General features: G+C 37.1%; 1 protein-coding gene across 8 annotated transcripts; it reads right to left on the bottom strand.

Moving 5' to 3' along the window:
• Window positions 1–224: 224 nt before the first annotated feature.
• On the bottom strand, window positions 225–26,854 carry ZNF382 (zinc finger protein 382). Of its 8 annotated transcripts, none has more exons than XM_086691010.1 (5): window positions 26,770–26,854; window positions 24,504–24,577; window positions 20,909–20,993; window positions 20,541–20,636; window positions 225–2,379 (listed from the first exon to the last, which is right to left on the bottom strand). In XM_086691010.1, the coding sequence occupies exons 2-5, from the start codon at window positions 24,510–24,512 to the stop codon at window positions 959–961; spliced, it is 1,611 nt and encodes a 536-aa protein (XP_086547136.1). In that variant the 5' UTR covers window positions 24,513–24,577; window positions 26,770–26,854; the 3' UTR covers window positions 225–958. The 8 variants fall into 8 exon arrangements, with proteins under 8 accessions (XP_086547136.1, XP_025770325.1, XP_086547139.1 ...); XM_025914540.2 differs by having other exon boundaries at window positions 20,909–21,035; XM_086691013.1 differs by having other exon boundaries at window positions 20,909–21,060.
• Between the last annotated feature and the right edge of the window lie 268 nt (window positions 26,855–27,122).

Here is a 27,122-nt window from a genome sequence, read left to right on the forward strand (position 1 = left end):
TTTGTAGTTTCCCTCTAGCATGAATTCTCTGGTTGGAACCACCACCATATTGCTAACATTCACAGTTGTTTTCCTTCAGAGAGAATTAACTCATGCTGTGAAAATTCTGAGTTGTTTGGTAGGATCTACCAAAGCTGACCAAACATACATATGCTCTAGGACCCAGCAATTCCATCTCTACTATATACACATGAGAAATGACTATATGTACACCAAAAGACAAATATGTTCACAGAAGCACTATTTATTATGATCCTAAGCTGTAAACAATGAAAAAATCCACAGCAGTAGTTGGATAAACTGTAATTTAATCATATGATGGAATTCTATATAGAATGGAAATAAATGAACTTCTGCCACATGCACTAATGATGAGTTTTAGAGACATAATGAGGAATGAAACAAGCCATATACACAATATATGATGTATAATCCAATTTATATAAAGAGAATACATGATGTATAATCCAATTTATATAAAGGTTCATAATATGCAAAACCTAATTTATGATGTTAGAAGTCATAACTGTGGTAAATTTTGAGGAAGTAACAACTAATTTTTACTTCATATTTGCAATGAGAAATACAGTTCACACTTCCTTTCTTTTAAAACACTTCTGATCACAGTGTGGCCCATGGACCACTGGCAGAACTGTTTATTACTGGGTCACAAGAATATATGTACTGAAATTGAAAATAAGCAATTTTAAATGTTTGTAGAAACTTGACAGAGGAAGTTTATGCCTGGTGAATCTAATAATAAAAAATTTAGGGTTGTATTTTCAATGACTTTTGTCATTAGTCATTCTTTTTGTGTTTTATAGGCTCACAAACGATAGGCAAATATGTGGTATAGTACCTTAAACTGTTATATACCAATATAGTTGCAAGCAACACCATGTACTATTTTATTTAAAGTTTACTATTACTTTAAGGTTTGACAAAAAAGTCGTATCCTTTACTGAATTCCCATGGTTTCTACCTTGTGAGTTTTCTGATGTACAATGAGGTTTGACTTACAACTGAAGAACTTCCCACATTCTTTACATTCATATGGTTTCTCTCCTGTGTGAGTTTTCTGGTGGCGAATGAGGTTTGATTTCCTACTAAAGGCTTTCCCACACTGAGGACATCCATTGGATTTCTCTCCTGTATGTATCCTCTGATGAACAGTGAGGATTGCCTTCTGGCGGAAGGACTTCCCACATTCATTACAAATGTAGGGTTTTTCCCCTGTATGAATTCTTTGATGGAGAGTGAGGGTTGTCTTTTGGCAGAAGGACTTCCCACATTCATTGCAAATATAGGGTTTCTCTCCTGTGTGAGTTCTCTGATGTACAGTGAGGGTTGTCTTCTGGATAAATGCCTTCCCACATTCATTACATTGATATGGTTTCTCTCCTGTGTGAGTTCTCTGATGATCAATGAGGTATGACTTCTTTCTAAAAGCACTTCCACACTGAGTACATTCATAGGCTTTCTCCCCTGTATGTGTTTTGTGATGTCTAGTGAGAGTTGCCTTCTGGCGGAAGGACTTCCCACAATCCATACAGATATAGGGTTTCCCCTCTATATGTGTTTTCTCATGAAGAGTGAGGGCTGTTTTTTGACGGAAGGCTTTTCCACATTGATTGCAAACATAAGGTTTCTCACCTGTGTGAATTCGTTGATGTTCAATGAGATATGACTTCCTTCTAAAGCTGTTCCCACAGTAAGGACACTGAAAGGGTTTCTCTTCTGTTTGAGATCTCTGATGCATGATAAAAATGGACTTCCTGCAGAGGAACTTCCCATATTTGCTGTATGTATGGGGTTTCTTCTCAATAAGAGTTTGTGAATGGACACTGAGATTTGACTTTTCAATTAGGGCTATTCCATCTTTATTGTATTCAAGGGATTTTTCTCCTCTGTGAGCCCTAGTATGTGTAAATAACATTCCTTTCATAAGGAAGGATTTTTCACATTCATTATGATCTAATGATTGCTCTGGAGTTTGATCCTTCTGATGTTGAATAAGCTCTTGTTTACCACTCACACTCCTTTCTGTTTGTTTATAGAGATTCACTGTAGTATGAATTTTCTCATTCTTAGAATTGAGGAGTGATTTCTCCCATCCATTACTCTCACCAAACTTCTCTCTTCCAGGGCTTATACTTCTACTGACTAATTCTGAAATATTTTTAAAAACCTTTCCATCAGGCTTATATTCACATAGTGTTGTTTTTGAAATAATACAGTTCTTGCCTATAGTAAGTGTTTTCCCAAAAATATTACTTCTTTCCTTAATTAGTCTTTTGTGGTTGAATATGACTGATCTAGAATGCCTGTCTTGGTATTCTTTGAACTTCACTAAAACATCTTCAGCTTTCCCATCTTCTTCTAGAAAAGAATACAATTAATAACACTGTAAGTCTTCACATAAATGTTATGGATTGAAAGTATATACAAACAACCTATTGAGTGACTGTATGCCTCACTATTGTGGTCTACAGAAAGGCCAAAATAAATTACCTCTTGGTAGGGAAAATTCATATGACATAAACCAAATCCTGCCATACTGTTAAAATGTGGAAAAATTGGCGTAAGAAAAGAACACTCATGGGGCACCTGGGTGGCTTAGTCGGTTAGGTGTCAGACTCTTGATTTTGGCTCAGGTGGTGATCTCACAGTTGTGAGTTGTGCACACTGGCAGTGGAGAGCCTGCTTGGGTTTCTTCCTCTCTGCCCTTCCCCTGCCCCCCCCCCCCCAACATTCCTTTCTCTCAAAATAAACTTAAAATAAAAAGAACACTCAAATTTTTGGCATATTATAAATACAATACCTGCGTTAAGCAGGTATAATAAACACAAGGATAAGTAAACAGAAGACAAAGGATGATGAAAATGACACTGTTCTTGAAATGGGCAGATTCAGAAATAATGGTGTGAGCTTATCAAGGGTACTAACCAGTGATCAAGAAAAATGTTCAGTTAGAGATGAAAGCCTAAATATTTATTCCCTTATGCCTAAATAAGTATTATAAAATACTTCCATTTGTTTCTTCCTCTCTTGCAAATGACTTTTCTCAAGCACTTATTTCCTAGTGTTGAGAGGAACACTAGGCCCTAACTCTCCACACAACTTATTTTCTCTGGAAAGGAAAGACTTTGGGAAATGTATTTCCATTAGGAATTGTAAAATAAACCAGAGGACAAAGCATACTTGAAATGTGAATATAATCACCATTGTATGCTGACTGCTGCTGCCAGAATGTTTATTATACTAAATTCTCCTGACCATCAATTCTAACTTTTCCTCCTTTCATTTGCTGAATTATTTTTCAGTTTTCAGGAAGGAGGAGTTTAAGTTTTCCTCCCAATGCAGTAACATACCTTAACTACACTACTCCCTATGGGGGATATGAATGACTGGATTCTTCAACTGTATGCTTATAATGCTGACTTACCCTCACTATCATTTTTCTTGTAAAATTTTGGCTATATCTTATTATTGTTACCTTACTACCACCCACGTCTAGTAGGGTAATTTTAAATATGGATTCATTTTACCCGTGACTTGCGTCTTATTTACAAATAGCCCTTAACTGGTAACTGCCCAAGTATCCATCAAAAGGTAAATGGTAATATTGTGTCATGTATGTATAAAATGGAATACTATTCAGCAATAAAAAGGGAAAAACACCTAGTGATACACAATGACAAAACAGATGAATCTCAAACATTTTTCAGAGTGAAAACTTTATGCGAAAGAGTATATATTATACAATTCCATTCATGTGTAATTCTAGAACACACTGAAACTAATCTGTATTAGTAACTGGAGTTATATCATCTTCCTGAGAACCTCAACCACCTTCAGGGACATGCTACTATCCAATTTATCCAAAAACCTTCATATATTATTTCTATCCTTTAATGTCTAATTTGTCTGAAATTAGATTATAATTATAGTCTGGACCATCCATTTAAAGAAATCTTTTAGGGGCACCTTGGTGGCTCAGTCAGTTAAGTGTCTGACTTCGGCTCAGGTCATGATCTCACAGCTTGTGAGTTCAAGCCCTGCGTCGGGCTCTGTGCCAACAGCTCAGAGCCTGGAGCCTGATTCATATTCTGTGTCTCCCTCTCTGTCCCTCACCCACTCATGCTGTCTCTTTCTCTCTCAAAAATAAATAAACATTAAAAAAATTTTAAAGAAATCTTTTAACAACCTGCTATTTTAATATGAATATTATATGTAAAATGCTCCATTTGATAATATTGCCTTGCCAACTAAAACTTATGATCTTGGAAGTCAATATTTTATTGACTATTTTCTGAGTATACGTTAACACATGGTTATCTGAGATAAAGGGATGTGATCTTGGCATGTATATTTAAAAGAACTTAATCATTAAATGATTTCTGAATGGATGAGAAAGATGTTTTCCTTGCATGGTATCAAAGAGAGGTAACTATTGAATATCTAGCCTTTGTTACAAGCTACAGTAAGGAAAAGTAAAAGAGAGAAACTTATTTGAGGGAATTGTTAATCAGATGGGGAAAGAAGTTTGATCATACCAGAGGATGCATCTGTTTATAGTTTACATACATAAGTAGAATATGAATGCAGCAAAAAAGGAATTGACATGGTCTGGAGGAGTCAAGGAACATCTCATGGAGGAAGTGAAACTTGATCTTTTAACTGAATGATATAGTAAAGAATATAACTTTGCTCAAAGAGACATCTGACATTTGCCTTTGGCTTCTGGGAAGTAATCTCTAAGCCCTTGGAATATGTATTTGTTTGCCTGGGAACCTTTGGCCAGCCAGAAAGTAACAATGTAATTTAGGGTGAGGTCTTTGAGCCACACCAACATTGTGATTTAGGGTGGGGGTTTTAGGTCACACAGTATTAGCTCGACTTCTTAAGGGGCTGAAAACTGAGATGGGCTACATGTATTGTTAATCATGCCTATGTGATGGAGCCTCAGTATGAACTCTGGACAATGGGCTCAGGTGAAGCTTCCCTGGTTGGCAATATTCTGTACGTATTGTCACACCAGCAAGGTAATGCTGTCTGTGACTCCATAGAGAGAGGTTTACCAGAAGCTTCATGTTTGGTACTTTCCTGGATTCTGCCCTTTATGTCTGGATGATTATAATCTATATTTTTTTCTTCTGTGATAAACCATAACTGTGAGTACTATGGCTTTTAGTAAGGTCTGTGAGTCCTTATAGCATATTGTTTATATTAGCAGTAGTCTTGGGGACCCCCAAACTTATAGTTGGTGTCAGAAGTAAGGTGGTCTTGTGTGTACTACTGTACCCTCTACCTTTGTAGTTGGATAACTGCAAGTATCTATATGGGTATATAGCAGCTGTCATATAATGAAAAGTCCAGTTGTGAGGAATGAAATCAATTGTATGAAGTATATCTGGGAGACTAGAACAAAGAGAGATGAGCTAGAGTTCTCAGTCACAGAGAGAGAGAAATTTGGAGTGATCAGATGGGGTATTCTTCTATCAGCCCTTGAAAAAGAAGGGATTTAAATTTCATATAATAAGTAATTTCTTTTTGGCATATTGACAATATAAACTGAAAGAAGTGGGTAAAAATGATGGCAAATCCAAATAGTAATTACAGAAGTTACTGAAATAATATGCTCTCATTTTGGAAGAGGTCAGTAGCAAATGAGGATATGAGAGGATGTAAAGATATTTCACAAAGTGAAATAACACAAATTGTGGAGAGATCAAGTGTAGCAGAGGTGATGGAATCAACCTGATACTACAAGAGACTGACTATGGGGAAAAAAGGATATAGAAATAAGTAAGGATAAGGTAAACACAAGGACTATTATTTATGATATATCAATAACCAAAAGGATGAGATAACTGTTGTTGTGTTGCTATAGGCAGATGAAAATAGATACTAGAGTTCAGGTGGGAGAAGTGGGCTGAAAATGTGTGTTTGAAAGCCATTCACATAAAACAAGAAAATCACAACTTGAGAATGGATCAGATTATTATAGCTGATAGGACTTTTACAAAGGCAAGAACTGAGGATGAAGAAAGATCCTTAAAGCATAACAACAAGAGACCAGTGAAATAAAATCCATTTATCAACAAATATTTATTTTCCCAGGCAATAAGGGGGAAGAAAAGCAATGAAGATGTGAGAAGGCACCTGGGAAATACGTTAAGAATGAGTTAGTGTTTTTCACCCAAATCAAGGTGGGTAGGTATCAGGAATCTGAGCGCTATGAGACGGAATACAGACACTTATTGGAAAGAAATTTATTGAAAAGAAGTGATACTAAACTATCACCTAGGTCCAAAGCATATTGATTTTGAAATTTGATGGCAGGTGTCATGGTGAGAATAGGATATGAGCCTGAGCACAAGAAACAGTTAAGACATTGCACAGGGAAAGAAAGGAAAGAATATGAAAACTAAGAGGAAGATAAATATTAGACAATGATTTCTCTTTTTGTGGAGAGATTTAAGAATGCCTATAAATAGAAGACTAAACAAAAGAAAGAGGACTGAAATGTTAAAGACATGAAAAACAAGCAGAAAGGCCTAAACCAGCAGTTCCCGAAGTGTGACATGGATCTTAGTACGTGAGATCCTTATGCAGGAGAGTTTGGGAAGGTAGTCCACAAAATCAAAACTCTTTTTGTTAATAATAACAACCTTGTCTTTTAAAGGTGGGTGTCTCATTTGTACTTATGGAATTTTAATTTATGAAGGTGGCTGAGTGATGACATAGGCTAATCTCATTGAAAGGAGATTTTCATTACATTTCCTTAGAGGAGAGGGCACACCATGCCTTGTAGGGCCACATAGAGGAGCAGCAGGCTTGGTCAGGACACAGAAAGGAGAGAGGGGAAAGCCTATGCGAGAGCCTTTTGTGGGACCTGCTTGCATGGGAAAGGCAAGGCAGGGTAGGAGAAACAGTTTAGGATTGGCTTTTTAGAGTAGTGTTGGAGGCTATGCGTCTGTAGTTGTATGGTACCTAGTCCTGGGTGATTTAGGACACAGGAAGTGTTGGCTCAGTGTGTGAGAGTTAGATAAAGCACATGGTTGAGGGGATGGACTTGGGATTGGTTGGTTTTTATATAAAATGTAGGCTCACCAACAGGTGGTTTACCATCCCTACGAAATCAGCCAGCTCTAGGAGGGGCAATCTCTCCCCAGCCAGCAAGGCGCTCCAAAGTTTCAAAATATCATAAAATATAGAAGATAAAAAAATGATTAATACAGTGGGTAAAATGCAGGCACATCAACATAACACTGGCACCAATCTATAATAGTAACAACTACATTTCTAATTCATAGGGAAAAAGTTTCATGTAAGACTGTTCTTGATAGAGCAGGAGAAAAAAATCACTTTTATTAGATCTCCACCCTCGAGTACACATATTTTCAATATTCTGTGTGATAGTTAAAGAAGTATGCATAAGGCACTTCTGTTGCATATCAAATTATAATATATTTTGTAAGGAAAAGTGACGGTGTAATTATTTGAGCTGAGAACTGAAAACAGGGGCCTACCCCTGCCATCCCACCATATCCAAAAAAAATGTTCCTGTGAAATGTTTCGTAAGTTGAGATGGCATAAAGTGAAGAAGCAATTACCATTAACTTATATGGGAAAACTCTTAAGTGTTCCCAGATCTAAAAAATAACCTGTCTTTGGCTTTTCTGACACATCTTGTTAATGGATGTGTAAAATAAATTGGGATAAAGCAAAGATGCTCACAGACCATAGTTCAAAGCTATGGTAGCTTGATGCTGTGAAGCTGAGTGCAATTCCTGGGAAGGAGCTTAGCAGTGCCTTTATAGCTAGTTTACTGCAAAACAAGCACTGAAAGCTGGTTTTGCATTTCACCTTTTTTTGTAAAAGCAAAAATCATCTTTGGATTTCTTTTGGTTAGTGAAAACAGGTACGAATGGAGGTCTCTAGTAAAAACAAAGTGGCATAACACAAACTTTCAAAAAACGGGATATCTGTATCTTTTTGTGGAATAGCATTTTTACTTCAGTAAAACTATTATTCAGATGTGGGTATCTGGTAGACATTTTCTTGAACAATGTGAACCTATCAATTCAAGAGAAAACTTGTGCCAATATTTGTTACCAATGATAAAATCCAAGCTTTCAAGTAAAGGCTGTTATGTTGGAAAGCTTGTATTTGCTACTGTGCGCTTGTCAGCTTCCCAACAGACTTTTCTGATGACGTTAGTGATGATATTAACACATGTGGGTTATGGATTTTTTCAAGTAATATTGTATATGAGAATATGTCAAAATTTGGAAAATGTTCTGTTAGTGAACTGTTACTTTCCAAATGACTAATATATAATATTATCAAAAAAATGCCTGGGTAAAATATCCATTTAAATTAGACCACTGGGGGGAACCTGGGTGGCTCAGTCGGTTGAGTGACTTTCCTCAGGTCATGATCTCTTGGTTTGTGAGTTCGAGCCCCACATTGGGCTCTGTGCTGACAGCTTGGGGCCTGGAGCCTGCTTCGGATTCTGTGGCTCCCTCTCTCTCTGCCCCTCCCCTGCTCATGCTCTGTCTCTCAATAATAAATAAACATTAAAAAAAAGTTTTTTAAATAGACCATCGGATTTTACATAACAGTCTACAAAAGTTCATTGCTATGGTTTCAGATTCTGTATTGCAACTAATTGTTTAGGAACTACCAATTATTACATTTGGGTGTGGTATCAATGAAGAATATCCATGACAGTCTAAGAAGGCTTTTTAAATATTTTCTTTCAAACTACATATAATGCATGAAGGAAGGTTTTCTTCATATTTTCAAAATCAAACAACATTTTGCAACAAATGGAATGCAGAATCAGATGTGAAAATCAGCTGTTTATTAAGCAAGATATTAAATAAATTTTAATTATGTAACAATTCCACTTTTGTCAGTATTTTTTTTCTTTTGGGAAATAGTTATTTTTTGTAAAAATATGATTTTATGTCAACATGCAATGAGTTTATTATTTTTATATTGTATTAAAATGAATTAGTAAATGAGTGGTGAAAAATATTTAATTTCTAATAGGGTACACATACACATATGCACAAAATTCTTTTAATCCTTAATAATTTAAAAATATTAACAAGTCCCAAGACTAAAAAGTTTGAGAAACTGCTCAACTAGACATCCAGATTCTGGTAATGGCAAAGAAGTTTGTATCAAAACAACCTTCCAGCTGGTATGATAAACTGTGGACCAACTGTAAAAGACCAATTTGTTTTGGAAAGCACCTCTAACGAGTGATCAAAAGGAGGCAAAAACTTAAGTGGATATAACATTTGAAAAGGAAGAAACCACACTTCATAAGATCTACATTTATCCAGATATTCCATTGTGGGCCCTGGTAGTTTATGGAGCACCCAGGGGATAGATTTCTGGGGGAAAGTAGGAGTCATCCTGTGCAGAAAAATCTGAGATCAAGTTCGGGGTCACTAGAGTGGCTATAAATTGAGGACAAAATCTGAGAATGGAGAAGTCATTCTGAGAATGGAGAAGTCATAGAAGGAGAACCCCAAAGATAGTATAAACCCCTCCTCAAAACCTTGGTTAACTGCATCTTCAGGGCAAGACTGCAAGAAGCACAAAGGGAAAAGAAAGCTGGAACACTGAAAGAACTGATTACAGATTTCAGCAGCTGTTTACCTTTGGGAAAAAAGGGTTGTTTTTTTTTTTAACATTTTTAAAAAATTTATTTATTTTGAGAGACAGAGCAGGAGTGGGGGAGGAACAGAGAGAGAGAGGGAGACACAGAATCTGAAGCACACTCCGGGCTCTGAGCCCGAAGTGGGTCTCAAACCCACGAACCATGAGATTGTGACCTGAGCCAAAGTCAGACGCTCAACCGACTGAGTCACCCAGGAACCCCTGGAAAAACAGTTTTTAATTCTGGTCCTGTGCCAAGTCCGAGGAATCTGGTGAGAGGAACCTTTGGTCTTTGTACTGAAACCCCAGAATGACCATGTATAAGAGCAAAGGCTGCATCCCAGCACTAAGAGAAACAGCATAAAGCTAAAGGCAAAATTGAAACTGAAATAGAAATCATCTAAAAAACTTAAAAGCAATCTTAAAAAGGAATCAACATGAGCCACCAGTAACTTAACTGCCTTACAAGTGAAATCTCAACAATCTTCAGAGGCAGAAAAAGAATCCAGTATCTTGACAACATATTATCTACAAGGTTTTCCTGAGAAGAAACAGGAAATGTGATGAAGAGAAGATAAAAACCAGTTAATAGAATCACACTGATATATGTCCCCTATGTTGAAATTACAAGATAAGGAATTTAAAATAACCATGATAAATATGTTTACAAAATCTACAAGAAAAGATAGAAATATGGGTGAAGAGATGGAGAGTTCAGGAGAGATAAGGATATGCAAACTTTAAAAACCTCATATCTTAAATACAAAAGTCATTGGATGGGTTTAACAGCATAGAACATAGAGAATGAAGAATCGGTAAAGTGAAAGTCTGATTAACAGAAATTACCCAAATCATAAAATCGTTTTAACTCCTTAATAAACTCTACAGAGGATAGGTTAAAATTATTTAAAATATAATCAAGAACAGAGCAGAAAAATAATCATAGAAATGTTGGCCAAAATTTCTTCAAATTTGCTCTAAAACAAGAACTCAGTGAATGTGCTAAATTCACTTACTAGTTCTAACAGTTCGTTTTAGATTCCTTAGGATTTATTATGTACACAAGCATGTCATGTACAAATGAAGATAGTTCCCTCTTTTTTTTTTAAATTGTTCTAATTGGTAGCCTTTTGGCTTCTTTTTCTTGCCTTATTGTACTGATTGTGTCTAGCACAATGTTTATTTTCTAAATTTTTTTTAATGTTTATTTATTTTTGAGACAGGGGGAGACAGAGCATGAACGGGGGAGGGTCAGAGAGAGAGGGAGACACAGAATCTGAAACAGGCTCCAGGCTCTGAGCTGTCAGTCCAGAGCCCGACGTGGGGCTCGAACTCACGGACCGCGAGATCATGACCTGAGCCGAAGTCGGACGCTTAACTGACTGAGCCACCCAGGCGCCCCCACAATGTTTAATAGAAGCAGTGATAGTGGGCATCTTTTCTGGTTTTGATCTTAGAAGAAAAGCATTCAGGCTTTCTATACTGCATGTGATACTGGCTATAAGATTTTCAAAGATAACCTTTATGAAGCTGAGGAAATTCCCTTTGGTTGCTAATCTGATCTAAGGCTTCATAATAGTAACTGAATTTAATGATTTTCCCATGTCTACTGATGCTCCTTAAATTTTTTTTTTTCTAGTTACATTAAGTGGCAGCTTAGATCCTTGGTTTTAGACCCCTTTTCACTTTTATATGGTGAATTACATAGATTGATTTTTAAATACCAAATCATCTTTGCTTTCCTGGGATAAGCTCTTTTTAGTCATAAGGTTTTATCCTTTTAAAATATTGCTAGATTCTGTTTTATAATATTTATTATATATATATTTTATTATAGATTTTTTCTAGCTTCATGGAGGATGTTGGTGTTTAGTTTTTTATTCTTATAGTGCCTTTGGTTGTAAATAATGTTGGCCTTATAAAATGAGTTGGGAAATGTTCTCTCCTATTTATTGACATAAAATTGTAGACTCCCTAATTGTCCTTTTAATGTCTGTAGGATCTGTAGTGGTGCAGCTTCTGTAATTTTTTTGTTTGTTTATTTATTTATTTATTTATTTATTTATTTATTTATTTATTTATTTTTCAACGTTTTTTATTTATTTTTGGGACAGAGAGAGACAGAGCATGAACGGGGGAGGAGCAGAGAGAGAGGGAGACACAGAATTGGAAACAGGCTCCAGGCTCCGAGCCATCAGCCCAGGGCCCGATGCGGGGCTCGAACTCACAGACCGCGAGATCGTGACCTGGCTGAAGTTGGACGCTTAACCGACTGCGCCACCCAGGCGCCCTTGTTTGTTTATTTTTGAGAGAGAGAGAGAGACAGAGCATGAGCAGGGGATGGGCAGGGAGAAAGGAAGACACAGAATCCAAAGCAGGCTCCAGGCTCTGAGCTGTCAGCACAGAGCCCAACGCGGGGCTCCAACTTGTGTCACGAGATCATGACCTGAACTGAAATCAGATGCTTAACCAACTGAGCCACCCAGGTGCCCCACAGCCTCTGTAATTTTTAATTAGTGACTGTGTCTTGTATTTTTTATTAGTACATATAGCTATGGTTTATTAGTTTTATCAATTATTTTAATGAATCAGCTTTTGTCTTCACTCATTTTCTCTATTGTACTGTTATGTAATTCATTGATTTTTGCTTTGGTCTTTATTTTTTCCATTTTACTAGCTTTTTTTTTTAAGTTTATTTATTTAAGTAATCTCTACACCTAACGTGGGGCTTGAACTCGTGACCCTGAGATCAAGACTCACAAGCTCTTCCGAATGAGCTAGCCAGGCACCCCTCCTTTTACTAACTTTTGAGTTTAATATTTTTCTTTTTTTTAGCTACTTAGGGTGGCATCTTAGATCCTGGATGTAATGGATAAAAAAAAAAAATAATAATAATAAAGGGGGCACCTGGGTGGCTCAGTTGGTTGAATGTCTGACTCTTGATCTCAGCTCAGATCATGACCTCACCATTTGTGAGTTCAAGCCCCACGTTGGGCTCTCTGCTGTTGGCACAGAGCCCACTTGGGATCCTCTGTTTCTCTTTCTCTCTGTCCCTCATCTTTTCTCTCTCTCTCTCTCAAAAATAAATAAACATTTTTTAAAAAGGATAAAAAAAATGTTAATGCTGCTTTAGATACATCCCATAAATTTTGATATTTTGCTTGAATTATCATTCAGTTCAAAACATTTTCCAATTTACTTTAGGATTTCTTCTCTGATTCATGGGTTATTTGGAAATGTAGTGATTAATTTTCTAATATTTGGGAAATTTAGAAATACGGTGTTTTTTAATTGAAGTATAATTGACACACATTGTATTAATGAATTATAGTTGACCCTTGAACAATGTAGGGTTGGTGCCTCACACAGATGAAAATCCATAAATAACATCTGACTTCCCAAAAACTTAACTGCCAATAGCCTACTATTGACCTGAAGCCTAATAACATTAACAGTCAGCACATATTTTGTATGTCACATATATTATGTACTGTATTCTTACAATAAAATAAGCTAGAAAAAAGAAAATGTTACTAAGAAAACCATAAGGAAAATATATTTACAGTACAGAACTGTATTTATTATAAAAATCCACGTGTAAGTGGGCCTGCTTAATTCAAATCTGTCTTTTTCTTTTTTTTCAACGTGTTTTTTTTTATTTTTTTATTTATTTTTGGGACAGAGAGAGACAGAGCATGAACGGGGGAGGGGCAAATCTGTCTTTTTCTTTTTTTTTTTTTTTTTTTTTTTTTTTATTTTTTTATTTTTTCAACGTTTATTTATTTTTGGGACAGAGAGAGACAGAGCATGAACGGGGGAGGGGCAGAGAGAGAGGGAGACACAGAATCAGAAACAGGCTCCAGGCTCTGAGCCATCAGCCCAGAGCCCGACGCGGGGCTCGAACTCACGGACCGCGAGATCGTGACCTGGCTGAAGCCGGACGCTTAACCGACTGCGCCACCCAGGCGCCCCCAAATCTGTCTTTTTCAATACACAAATGTAATTCTGTTGTGGTCAGAATCCATATTATGATTCAGTTTTTTTTTCAATTCATTGACACTCATTTTATAACCCAGAATATAGGGTCTATCTTGGTGACTATTCCATGTAAAATATTCTATAAAGATGAACTAGAGGAGCACCTAGGTGGCTAAGTCAGTTAAGCATCCAACTTCAGCTCAGATCATGATCTCACTGTTCATTGAGTTTGAGCCCCATGTTGGGCTCTGTACTGATAGCTCAGAGCCTGGAGCTCCTTCAGATACTGTGCCTTCCTCTCTCTCTGCCCCACCCCTGCTCATGCTCTGTCTCTCTCTCAAAAATAAACATTAAAAAAAATAAAATAAGAATGGGGCGCCTGGGTGGCTTAGTTGGTTGGCGTCTAACTTCGGCTCAGGTCATGATCTTGCAGTTTGTGAGTTCAAGCCCCATATCCGGCTCTGTATTGACAGCTCATAGCCTGGAGCCTGCTTTGGATTCTGTCTCCCTCTCTTTCTGCCCCTCCCCCACTCACACTCTGTCTCTGTCTCAAAAATAAATAAAACATTAAAAAAAAAGATGAACTAGATACAAATGATTGATAGTGTTTTCAAGCATTCCATAGCTTTATTGTTTTCTTTGTTCTCTCGATTACTGAGAGAGAAGGGGTGTTTATATCTCAAGCTATAATTATAATGCTCTTTTCAATTCTGTCACTTTTGTTTCATGTATTTCATGCATTCTCAATGGGGGTTTCTCCTAAGGGAGCAAAATTATTCTGGGGAAATGAAAAAAAGTTTCTTAAATATTATAATAGTTTGTGGCCCTTCAAACAGCAACAGAACATAGAGTATGTTATTAAAATTTAATGGGGGCAATTAGAAAAAGAGTCTAAAAAGACTCCTTAGGGAGTGATAATGATAAAAAGCTGAGAAACACTGATGTATTTTGAAGCTCTGTTAGGATTGTTATGACTTCTGATGAAGTGTCTCTTTATCACCATAATATTCTGTGTTCTGAAATATACTTGGATGTATAGCCACTCCCATTTTGTTATGCTTTGTGTTTGCATATGTAACAGGGTCTCATTCTATTTTTGAAGTCTTACTGCTGACAACTTCCTAGACCCACTCTTTTTTCCTCTTGCTCCATACCTGGGCAAGCCAATAGGAGAGCTTGCATGTTCTTTCTGTTGGTGCTGGCAGGAATTTTAAACTATGCAATCACTAGCCCACATGTAGAATCCTCACGACCTACTCCCCAACCACAATAAACACAAAAGCCAGACACTCCCCCTTGCACTCTCAAGCCATTTTAGGACCAGTCTGGGAACCTTCCCTGTTCTTCCCAGAAAGCCACATTAAATTATGTCAGATTTCAATCTTGACATGAAGTCAAATTTTAGGTGAGTGGGGTGGGGTGTTGATCTCATCCTCAAATGGGGCAACCACAGACAATATGATATATACTTTTTCATCTTTTTATGTTATACCTTCCTGTGTCTTTTTATTTAATTTTTAAAATACATATCACATAGCTGGGTCTTCCTTTTCACTTCAGATATTAAATAGTCATTTTTAGGTATTGCATTTGTTTGTTATTTCTATGTTTGCTCTCTCGCCTTATGTTCATTTCCGCTTTACATCCTTGATGATATTGAGGTCATTTATAATGCCCATTTTAGCATCCTTGTCTGCAAATTCCACCACCCCTGATTTTATTGACTTGTTGTTGTTTTCTATTGACTGATTCCCCCCCCCCCCCTTGTCTATGGGTCCTATTTTCCTACTTCTTCATATATTTAATAATGTTTGATTGGACATCAGGCATTATCAACTTAATGTTGCTGAGTTTGAGATATGGTTATATTTTCATGAAGTATTGCTCTTTAAATGGCATTCTGTGGCAGCCATAGAGTTGCAGCACTAGGATCTCCCTTCAGAAAAGAACTTGCCATTGATGTGCAAGAAGTATAGTTACCTGACGGCCTGCAATTGTTAGCATCTTCAGGATGCTCTTCATATGATGAATCAAACCACAGTTTCCCCAGGAGGTGCCCATCCAAAGACTGAACACCGAGGGGGTACTAGAGGCTGCCTATTTCTCTCCATGGCAGACTCCTCAGATGGATAGGAGACCAGCTAGGTCTCTAGGTCTCTAGAGACCTAGGTCTCTTTGCTTCAGACCAGCTAGGTTGGTTGACACTTCGTCAAGTCTAAACAATGATCTGAGGTTCTCCCTGTCCAATCCTGTTAGCCTCTCCCCCTTTCCTTCCATAGGTACCAGATCCATATCATGATCTAATGGTTTCCTATATTTAATCTTACTTTCTTCCCCTTTATCTTCCATAGATGTACCTCTAGGAAATTTTTACATTCCTAACTCTATCTCAGCATCTCCATCCTAGAGGACCCAAGAGACACATAGCAATTATTTTTGGATTGGTTTAATCCTTTTGATGCTTTTGTTTAAGCACTTTTATGGCAAATCTTGCAAAATCTTTAACCTATGCCTAATATAACCCCATTTATCAAGGGGTGGCCTTTCTATGTTTCTATCTAAAGTCCTATGTATCAACAAGTTCTCTCCATTCTGGCTAGAGGAAAATAAAATGATTCTTGGTGCAGTAGGCTATGGCAATTGTTCAGCTTACAACACTATGGTAATTGTATTTTCCTTAGAACACGTCTTTGTTTAGTCTCATAGGGTTTCACCTATACACGTGCAGACTTATATTCAGCCAAAGACTCAAAGAGAACCTTTTCCATATTTGGGGAACTCTTTTTCTGCATAGCTCACTTCTTTTGGGAAGTATGTCCTGGAAATTTTAGCAACCTCAATCTCCTTGAATGCCCATGTCAGTCCCCTCAAGTCAGTAAAATTGTCAGGTTCTTTTTGGATTCCTCTCTCTGTACTGCAGTCTGGAAGTTGCCTTCAGATGAAAGCCTGGAATGAGGTAGGGCTCATCTCACTTGTTTCTCTTCTCTCAGGAATCCAGGCCTGTGCTGCCTGTTGTTCAATATCTGAAAATAGTTTTGTCCAGTTTTCTTGTTGTTTCCTGTAGGAGTGTAATTCCAGACTCTGTTACTTGCTCAGGGCTGGAAGCAGAAGTCTTGAATTATAAAAATGCAGGCCTAAATGGCTTAATAATGATTTTCATCAAACATTTAAGGAAGCAGTAATACCAGCATAACAAAAATTCTATAAGAAAATAGATGAAGAGGGAACACGCCTTGTCTTTTTGATATTGCTGACACAATTCTGATTTTTTCAAGGACATTACAAGAAAACTACAGACCACTATCCTTGGTAAAATCATGCATAAAAACTTACTAAAAAATTAACAAACCAATTTTAGTTATCTAGAAGAAGGATAATACATCTTGTCCAACTGGGGTTCATCCCAAGAATCCAAATTTAATTTTGTTTAATATTTAAATTATTTAACGTAATACATATAGTAACAGATTAAAGGAGAAACATCGTATGATCATCTTAACAGATGCAGAAAAAGCATGTTAAAATCAACATTCATAATTAAACTCATCAAAAACGAGGAAAAGAACTTCCAGAATTTAATAAAGAGCACTTATGAAAAGCCTACAGTTAATATTAGGATGAAGAATGAAATATTAAGTGTCTTCCTAATAAATTTAGTGAACTGATAAGAAACTCACTCTCGCCACTTCTATTCAACATTGTACTGTAGATCCTAGTCAGTACAACAGAGTAAGAAAAAGAAATGAAAGCAATAAAATATACAAGTGTAGAAGTGGAATATCTTTTTTCTAGAAGACATATTTTGTGTGTAAAAAACGAAAGATATATACTAAAACAAAGAACAGGGGCGCCTGGGTGGCGCAGTCGGTTAAGCGTCCGACTTCAGCCAGGTCACGATCTCGCGGTCCGTGAGTTCGAGCCCCGCGTCAGGCTCTGGGCTGATGGCTCAGAGCCTGGAGCCTGTTTCCGATTCTGTGTCTCCCTCTCTCTCTGCCCCTCCCCCATTCATGCTCTGTCTCTCTCTGTCCCAAATAAATAAATATTGAAAAAAAAATTAAAAAAAAATAAATAAAACAACAATGGCAACAACAATAAAACTTAAGTAATAAGTAGAATACAATACAATAAGTAGAAGTATGCAAAATCAATATATAAAGATCAATTGGGGATGCATATTTTAACAACAAACTGGAAAAAGAAATTTCAAATATCCTACTATTTACAATGGCATTAAAATACTAAAAGATTAGATATAATGAAATATGTATTAGACCTCTATACTAAAAATAATAAAACATTGCTTACAAGAAGTAGAGAAGGTAATTAAAATAGAAAAATATAGTATAGTCATGGACTGGAAGACTCAATATTGCTAAGATGTTAATTCTCACCAATAAAAATTCTATTACCTTTGTTTAAAGAAATCAAGAAGTTGATTCTAAAATGTATTTGAAAAAGAAAATGACCTAGAATGCCAAAAGAATTTTTAAAAGAATAAAGTTAGAAGACTTACTATGACTTCAAGACTTATTAGAAAGTTCCAACAATCAAAGACCAGGTAGTATTGGCAGTAAGACTTAAAAGATAGCAAAGGAAAGAACAGTCTAAAAATAGGCTGACACAAATACAATCAATTTTTTATAAGATCACCAGAGCAATTTAATTCAATGTAGCACATGATGGGAGAAACTGTTATCTATATGAAAGAAAACAGACCCTTAATCTTACCTCACATCATAAACCAAACTTAACATGAGATGGGCCACAGAATTAATAAAAATAGCAAAATATTCATAACATTTTTAGAAGAAAAGACAGAAACTATCATCACAACCTAGTGGATCTCAAATATTTGAGAGGTCAAAGAAGTAAGTATAAAAGAAAATAATGATACACTGGATTTCATCAGAGTTAACAGTGTGTGCTTATTAAAAGACATAACAGACCTGAGGAAATATTCACCATACATATATCAAACAAAAGACTTCTATCCAGAATATGTAAAGAATTCCTACTACTTGAGGGAAAAATATACTACCCAATAAAAATGGGTAAAACATTTGAATAGGTACCTCTGAAGAAGATAAAAAAAACACTTGAAAAAGTTCTCAACATCAATGGTCACAAGGGATATCTAAATTAAAACTGCAAAGATATACTACTATAACCTTCAGTCTGACCAAAATGCAAATACTGATAACATCAAATTCAAAAGAGAATATGGGACAACCAAAATTCTCATACATTTTTGGTAAAAGTTTAAAATGGTATAGTAACTTATAAAAACTGGCAGTTTCTAAAAAAGTAAAATATACACTTGCCTAATGAATGAGTGATACCACCTGCTACATGTTTACTGAGGGGAAATAAAAACATATCCACAAAAAGATGTTTACAAGAATGTTCACAGTAGCTTTATTCATAACAGCCCCAAACTGGAACATTTCGAATATCTATGAACAGGAGATATATAAACAAACTGGTATATTCACACAACTGAATACTATTAAATAAACTACTTATTTATGCAAAAACATGTATATATCTCTCACATATTAAGCTGAGTTAAAGTAGATATGATAAAGGTCTAGGATAGATAAAACTATGCTGGTAGAAATCATAAGTGTGATTGTCCTAAAGGGAGGGACTGACTTGGAAGAGGCCTGAAGGAACTTAATGGGTTAATGGAAATGTACTTTATATTGGATGTGACATACATGGGTTTATGCTTCTGTCAGAACTCAAAGGACTTCACACTTAAGATCTCCATGTACAGTATACTTACAAAGCATGGAGTAGATTCTTGGTAAGGAAATAGCATTCTCTAAAAACATAAGGCAAACAAATAGCAGTCTCTATAAACATAAGGCAGACAAGGAAAGAACTTACATGAGGAGTGATATTCACAGCTAAAATTTAGATTTTAGACACACTGAAGTCAGTCATGTATAGGCATGTCAAAGATCTCAGGCCTTTAAAAACAGATCCCTAATAAGATGGCTACTATTAAAACAACAACAACAACAACAACAACAACAACAAAAACAACCCCAAACAGAAAATAACAGGTGTTGGTGAGGACGTGGAGAAACCGGAACCCTTGTGCATTGTTACTGGGAATGTAAAAATGGTGTAGCCACTATGGAAAACAGTATGGCAGTTCCTCAAAACATTAAACACAGACTTATTGTATATTCCAGAAATTCTACTTTTCTTTTAATTGTTTGTTAATGTTTTTTTAAAAAATGCTTTATTTAAAATGTTTTGTTTAAAATTGTTTTTTATAACTAAAAAAGCTGAAAGCAAAGACTCAGATATTTGTACACTCATGTTCATAGCGTAGCAACATTGTTTATAGTAGCCAAAAGGTAGAAGTAACTCAAGTGTCCATTGGATAAGCAAAAAATAATATATACAATGGAATATTTCAGCCTTAAAGGAAGGAGATTCTGATATTATCAGAATCTCTACATGGGTAGACCTTGAGGACATTATGTTAAATGCAAAAAGCTAATCACAAAAACGACAAATACCACATGCATAAATCCACTTATATGAGGTACCTATGAGTAGTTAAATTCATAGAAACAGAAATTAGAAAGGTGGTTGCCAGCAGCTAGGGGGAGGAGGTAATGGGGAGTTATTTTTTAATGAGTACCGAGTTTTAGTCCTACAACATGAAAAGAGTTCTGGAGATGGATGGTGGTGATAGCTGCACAATGTCAATGTACTTAAAGCCACTGAACTATATGCTTAAAAATGGCTAAGATAATAAGTTTTTAGTTCTGTGTATTTTGCCACAATTAGAAAAAATAGATCCCTAAAAACCTTCAAAGGTGCTAACTACCTGAGTCCACTGGATTTTATCTGTACAGACTCACCAAGGTAGCTCTGACTTGGAAAAATTCTCTCTGTTGTCCATAGTTCTTCTCCTTGTTCCAACTTACGGATCATATCAGGCTTAGTCATGTGAAACCCTGATAATAAAAAATGAGACTTGGTCTAAGTTGCTTGGGCTTCAAAACTATTGAAGGAAGAGAAAGATATAGCTCTAAGGTGACAGACAAGGCACACATTAACATCTTAGCAAAGTTAATACCTTGCACTGGGCAAGCGTGGACATAATCACACTGGCTCCTAATAAAAAAGGATTCATCACCTCTGATCTCTGAAATTCAAAGCTCCATATGTTTCAAAAATTCTTGAAAGGAGATGTATGAGATTGAAAGATTCAAGGAATTTTTCTTACCAACAGAGATGAGGTGGCAATAATTTTCCAACATGACATCTCTGTAGAGGGTCTTCTGAGCAGGATCCAGCTGCTGCCACTCCTCCTGGGTGAAGTCCACAGTCACATCCTTGAATGACACTGATCCCTGCAAGGGCAGACTCTAGTTCATCCTAAAGTGATTGGAACTAGTGAGAACTAGATATTGGAAACCACGTTCAGTGGTCAGACTAGTTTTCTTATTTTATCTTTTGTATTGTAGAAAATTCTCTGTGATAATACAGTCTGTATTTACTTACTATCTCATGCTAAAAATATATAAGATCATACTATTTACCTTGAATGTGACTAGTTGCTTGGTGGATCAAAATGAATAAAGCCCTGGCCTTGCTCATGAGAAGTTACAGGCTAAGTGAGAGGCATACATATAAATACATACACCCAACAGATATTACAGATGTGATGACAGAAAGATGTACAAGGGAAAATGCTACAAAGTAAAGAAAAATTTTATTTTGTATACCAAAGCTTCACTGAGGACATCAAAATTTTGTACTCATAATGAATTTGTTTTATACAGGGTACCACCTTTTAAAATTCATGGGGAGAATCATTGTTGTACTATATACTAATTTGGATGTAAATTTAAAAAAAAATTAAAATTATAGCAGCACTATCAACAATAGCCAAAGTATGGAAAGAGCCCAAATGTCCATTGATGGATGAATGGATAAAGAAGATGTGGTATATATATACAATGGAGCATTACTCGGCAATCGAATGAAATCTTGCCATTTGCAACTATGTGGATGGTACTGGAGGGTATTATGCCAAGTGAAATTAGTCAGTCAGAGAAAGACAAATATCATATGATTTCACGCATATGAGGACTTTAAGATATAAAACAGATGAACATAAGGGAAGGGAAATAAAAATAATATAAAAACAGGGAGGGGGACAAAACATGAGACTCAGAAATATGGAGAACAAACTGAGGGTTATGGGAGGGGTTGTGGGAGAGGGGATGGACTAAATGGGTAAGGGGCACTAAGGAGTCTACTCCTGAAATCACTGATGCACTATATACTAATTTGGATATAAATTTAAAAAAATAAAAAATAAAATAAAAAAAATCAATATGTAACTGCAATATGAAAAATCAGTTGTATTTATATGAAATGAAATCAATTATACAAAGCAAAATATAACAAAATAAAATTAAAAGTCATTAAATACCTAATAATTAATCTAAAAAAAATTCACAGGGGGAGGAAAACCAATTAGTAAGCTGAGGAAATAGCAAAAGGCACAGTATGTTAGGAAAGAGTCTTGGAACTCTAAGAAGAAAAAGGTATATGGAGTTAGGTGGTGGGCATGTTTATCTAATAATACTGGATTTTTTCTGGGGTACGTGGCTGGCTAATCAGAGGAGTGTGTGACTCTTGGTCTCAGGGTCATGAATTCAAGCCCTACATTGGGTTTAGAGATTACTTAAATAAAAATTTAAAAACTTAAAAAAAATACTGGATTTTTTCCCTACATACTAGGGGTCTTAAAAATGTACTGAACACACTCCTAACATATTTATATTTATTTATAAATCATCAGTCAGCATTAATGGCAATCCACATCTGCTCTTGAATGTAATTTGTTGGTATTTTCCTCCCTTTCAATATACTGTCTTGTACATTCCATTGTAATGCATACCCCACTTTGCTTGTTGTGCTGCTTTCAGAGTATGAAGAAATGTTAAGCAGTACATATATTATTTGATAAAATTTGTACTTCAGAGGCAATACCCTTGAAGACTAGAGAAGGCTTGAGATGTGTTGGGTGGGAAAGACAATTAAGTAACCATTGTTAGTGATTTCCTAGATAAGGTGGTATTAGTTGTCTAGAGAGGGGAAAACTGTTTAGTACATAAGGGGTTGCAACAAAATTGGTCATAAATTGGTTGTAGAGTGGAAAAAAGAGGCATAGCTCTTGAGTTACCTGCATAGGCAAGTGGTTAGGTGCTGAGACTAAGAAATTGAAAACACAAGAACAAATAAGCTAGACCAAAGGAGGTAATGAGGTAGGCCTTGGAAATGTACTTGAAGTGTCTATGGGACATTCAGGTGATCATAACTTTTGGAGACTGGATATATGGTTCTGACACTCTGGGTAGAGGTCTAGTATGGAGAGAAGTGTTTGAGAGTCACTAGAATTAGATCAGTGTTACCTTTATGTGGATCTGTGCACAGAGAAAAAGAGACAGTGAAGAGAAGAGAACTGATTGACATCTGGGGAAAACCAGTATTTTGAAGATGGGTAGATAAAGAGGAATTTTCTGAAAGACCTGAAAACACGAAAAAGTACCCCCTTTGATTCAAAGTAGAATATTACTTTTTTTTTTAAGTTCATTTGTTTTTTTGAGAGGGAGAGCATTGCATGCATGAGCATAAGCTGGGCAGGGGATAAGAGGGAGAGACAGAATCCCAAGCAGGCTCCATGCCTGGGGCTCAATCTCACAAACCAAACCATGAGATCATGACCTGAGCTGAAACTAACAGACACTTAACTGACTGAGCTATTCAGGTGCCCCTCAAAGTAGAATAGTTCAAGAATGGACTAGCATATGCATTTTATCCTCCTCCACTCCCATATAAAAAATTAGAAGAAACTAAAAAAATAAGAATAAATCTGTAACAGCATTGAAATACTTGAAAGGTTTTCACTGGCAGGCCACAGTTTGTAGGAACTGGATAAAATAGACAGGATCAGAGAGGGAGAATGCAAAAACCTCAGGTTTAAAAAAAAGTTTATTTATTTATTTTGAGAGAGAGAGAGAGAGAACAGGGGGCGGGTGGGGGCAGAAGGAAGGGAAAGAGAGTATCCCAAGCAGGCTCCATACAATGTGGGGCTTGATCTCATGATCTCACGGTTCATGAGACCACGACCTGAGCTGAAATCGAGTCAAACGCTTAACTGACTGAGCCACCTACAGGCACCCAAAATCTCAGTTTTCTGTACAAGCTTGCAAGCAATCTCTATCTTGGAAACCTCACAAAACATCTTACCACAAACTAATAATGTCAGTTACCAACTCTACCCCCCATTGTATCATTGCAAAACCTAGGTCAGTAGTGATGATCAAGGTTTTTCCATGTCTGCTCCTTGACCCCTCACAACTTAGATCTCAAATCAGTATCTAGATAAGATAGAGTCATTAAAGTAATGTTTCCCTTTTAAATCAAAATAATACATCTTTCAAGCAGTACTTTTGTGAGAAGCTTAAGAAAGGAGATGATGAATGATATATCAAGTTGATATGTAAACATGGGCTACAACTAAAGGTACATGTGGGGAAGGCTTACGTTTATATGGCTGGAATAAGAAAAACTGGGAACAGGGCTGCAACTAGGTGGGGCGGGTGAGGAACATAGGGTGCAAAATTTAGGGATGCACAGGCCCTGAGGATACTCCTTACATTTTGCACCTAGGCCACTTGCTTGTCCTACTGGAGACCAGTTTCATGGAAGCAAATGCCAACATCCAGGAAATTTAAGGATTGGGAAGCAATGTTCATATAACCTGAAAACAACTTATTTCATAAAGAGAGGAAACATCATCTCACCTGAGGCATGGCTTTGAGATTTGCAAGAGATGAACCTTCTCTTTTGAGCCCTTCTTATGGAAAAGGGAAGAGTCCTGAGAAGGCAGAGATGGGAGAATACAAAGAGCCATGTGAAACCATATTTGACTTAGATCTCCCAGAAAATTCAGTTAAATCTGTATCACTGCTTCAGCTCACTCTCATGTATCCATGATGGAGGTTAGTGGGAAAAAGGACAAATCTTGCTCCCTCACCACGAGAAACCTAGTCTCTTTGTGAATTAGAATGGATCTAGGTGATCTGTTGTAGTTGGAGAGGGAACATTGTGCTTTTCCCTTTGCAGCTCTACCTTCCACCTCCCATGGAAGACAGCTTTATCATCTACTTCCAAATAGTTCTTCATGGACTTTCTACCAATTTACACTGTTACTATCAGCACATGAAAATACCTCTCCATACCCTGATGAATGCAGTTACCATTTTTAATCTCTGCCTATCAGATATATATTGTAGTTCTTGTTTACATATTTCTTATTATGGGAGAATAAGCTCCTTTTACTTCTTTTCTGTGATGGCATCTTCTTATATAATGTCTATTTTTTTTGTGTGTTTTAATTTCCTAGTTGGTTGATATTATCATTTTTTATTTAGTAAATTAGCTATTTTAAATTGAAAATAATTTTCTTAGTTGCTCATATGACTATTAAAGTGTTTTTACCTTGTGAAGATTTCTTCCTTGAATGTTTTCTTGTTTAGCAATACTACCTATTATATAATCCATATTTTTTCAGTGGATATAAAATGCCATCTCTATCATATATTACATATCCCTATATGCTTGAGAATATCTGAACTTTAATTTCCTCTACTTAATCTTTACTGACTCACCAGTATCTTAATAAGCATAATTACTGAAAATTCACTTATTTATTATTAATTTACTGACAGCTAATTTAAGTATTAACTATTGAACAACACTTTTTAGTAGTACAAGTATGGAACTAGAAAAGACATTAATCTTTTCACTCTGCAGTCTTCCTAGGGAGAGGATGATACCATGCTGAATGAAGTCCGAAGTACTGACTGCCACAGTGAATATTTTAATTAGCAAACTATTTTAATTATTATAATGAGAGGTGGCCTTGTCGTTAAAAGTATACCAAATACTGTTTATTATCTTGGAATGCCTGAAGAAGCTACTGACTCTGCCACTGATTTCATCCAGAAGCTGGAAACCTCACTCATATATCAGTGTTGAGAGTGTCAGTTATGGGCAAAAGTTGTTTGTTTTATTCCTGCTTGCTTATTCATGGAACACTGTTAATTTCAACTCATTGGTTTTAGTTCGTGTAGTGTTTCCCTGTAATGAAATTTACCATCTAGGAAATGAAATCTTACCTCTTCCTTTCCAATACTTATACCTCTATTTGCTAAATTGCTATTGAGTTACAATTTTGGAGGCAGGTTTAATGACCATGATTCAGATAATCAAATCTTAAACACCCAACTAGACAGTAGTGCTGAAGAGTTTCCCAATCACAAAAACATCACAAATAATAACAGTAGGTTGCAAACACATGCATGGTTACATTCAATCAAACTTACTTCTGAAAACCATCTCAAGGTACCCATCTATCATTTACAACCTCAGACAGCACATTACATAATTCCAGGCAAAGTCACAAAATCACTTTCGCTTCTCCATAGTCACCTACAGCCTCAGACACGCTCACACCTAGTCTAAAATGAGACACATAAGTAGAGAACCCCAGGCAGCAACAGGACTCCGTCCACTTTTCACACACAATCGGTCGCAACATCTCACAGAGTAGCACGCACCCCAACGCAGCAGGTTGAGCACAGGCGGCCGCCTCAATTCGGTACACACACACACACACACACACAGACACACACACACACACACACACACACACACACACACACACACACACACACACACACAGCGCCGGCTGTCTGAGGCCCCGCTCCCAACGCAGAGCTTCCTTGGGGTCAAAACAGACAAAATCCGCCCCCGCGCGGAGCTCGCTCCAGGTCAAACTCGATTGTCACCCTCAGGGTCACGCCCACGGACCACGCCCGAGGCCCCGCTCTCACAGATCCAAGTGTCTGGTTGCCGTGGGCTCGGCTCCGGTTCCCTCCTCAGAATTACCAGGCCCAGCTTGGACTCCCGGTTTCCTCCCTGGCCTCCCCACTGGGACCCGCTCCCTAGTCTGCCGTCTTGGCCCGAGCTCGGGGTTCCCGCCTCCTCAGAGCCCCTAGGACCTACCAATCTCACCCCCGGCCAAGGATCAGTCTTCTGCGCCTGCGCACTCCCGCGTGGGCTGGAGCTCCCAGGAGTCTACGGGGCTGCGCGCTAGTAGCCTAGCTGTCCCAGCTACCGGCTCTGCGGTGTGTTTAAGTCAACGTCCGCGCTGTTCCGGAGTGGACTGCGTTTCTCATAGACCCTGGGGGAGTTTGTGAACCTCATCCTCTGGTTGATTTTCCTTTATGCTTTCGGTCACCGTTTTCCTTGTGGTGAGTTGAAACCCGGGTCTGGGTGCGGGAGGAGCTCACTGCAGGAGGCCTGGAGTTTCCCAGGAGCGTATGGGACAGGTAGAGGCAGGAACGTCAGGCCTGTAT

Source organism: Puma concolor, chromosome E2 (assembly GCF_028749965.1).
Source record: "Puma concolor isolate L17-30 chromosome E2, mPumCon1.1.hap2, whole genome shotgun sequence".
Taxonomy (NCBI): Eukaryota; Metazoa; Chordata; class Mammalia; order Carnivora; family Felidae; genus Puma; species Puma concolor.

What these genes read in the sequence shown, in the direction of transcription:
- ZNF382 (XM_025914540.2), bottom strand. An exon ending in TTGCCACCTCATCTCTGTTG is followed by an intron (nt 20,637 to 20,908) that starts GTAAGAAAAATT and finishes TTTTATTATCAG; the next exon opens with GGTTTCACATGACTAAGCCT. An exon ending in TCCAAGTCAGAGCTACCTTG is followed by an intron (nt 2,380 to 20,540) that starts GTGAGTCTGTAC and finishes ATTCTTTTCTAG; the next exon opens with AAGAAGATGGGAAAGCTGAA.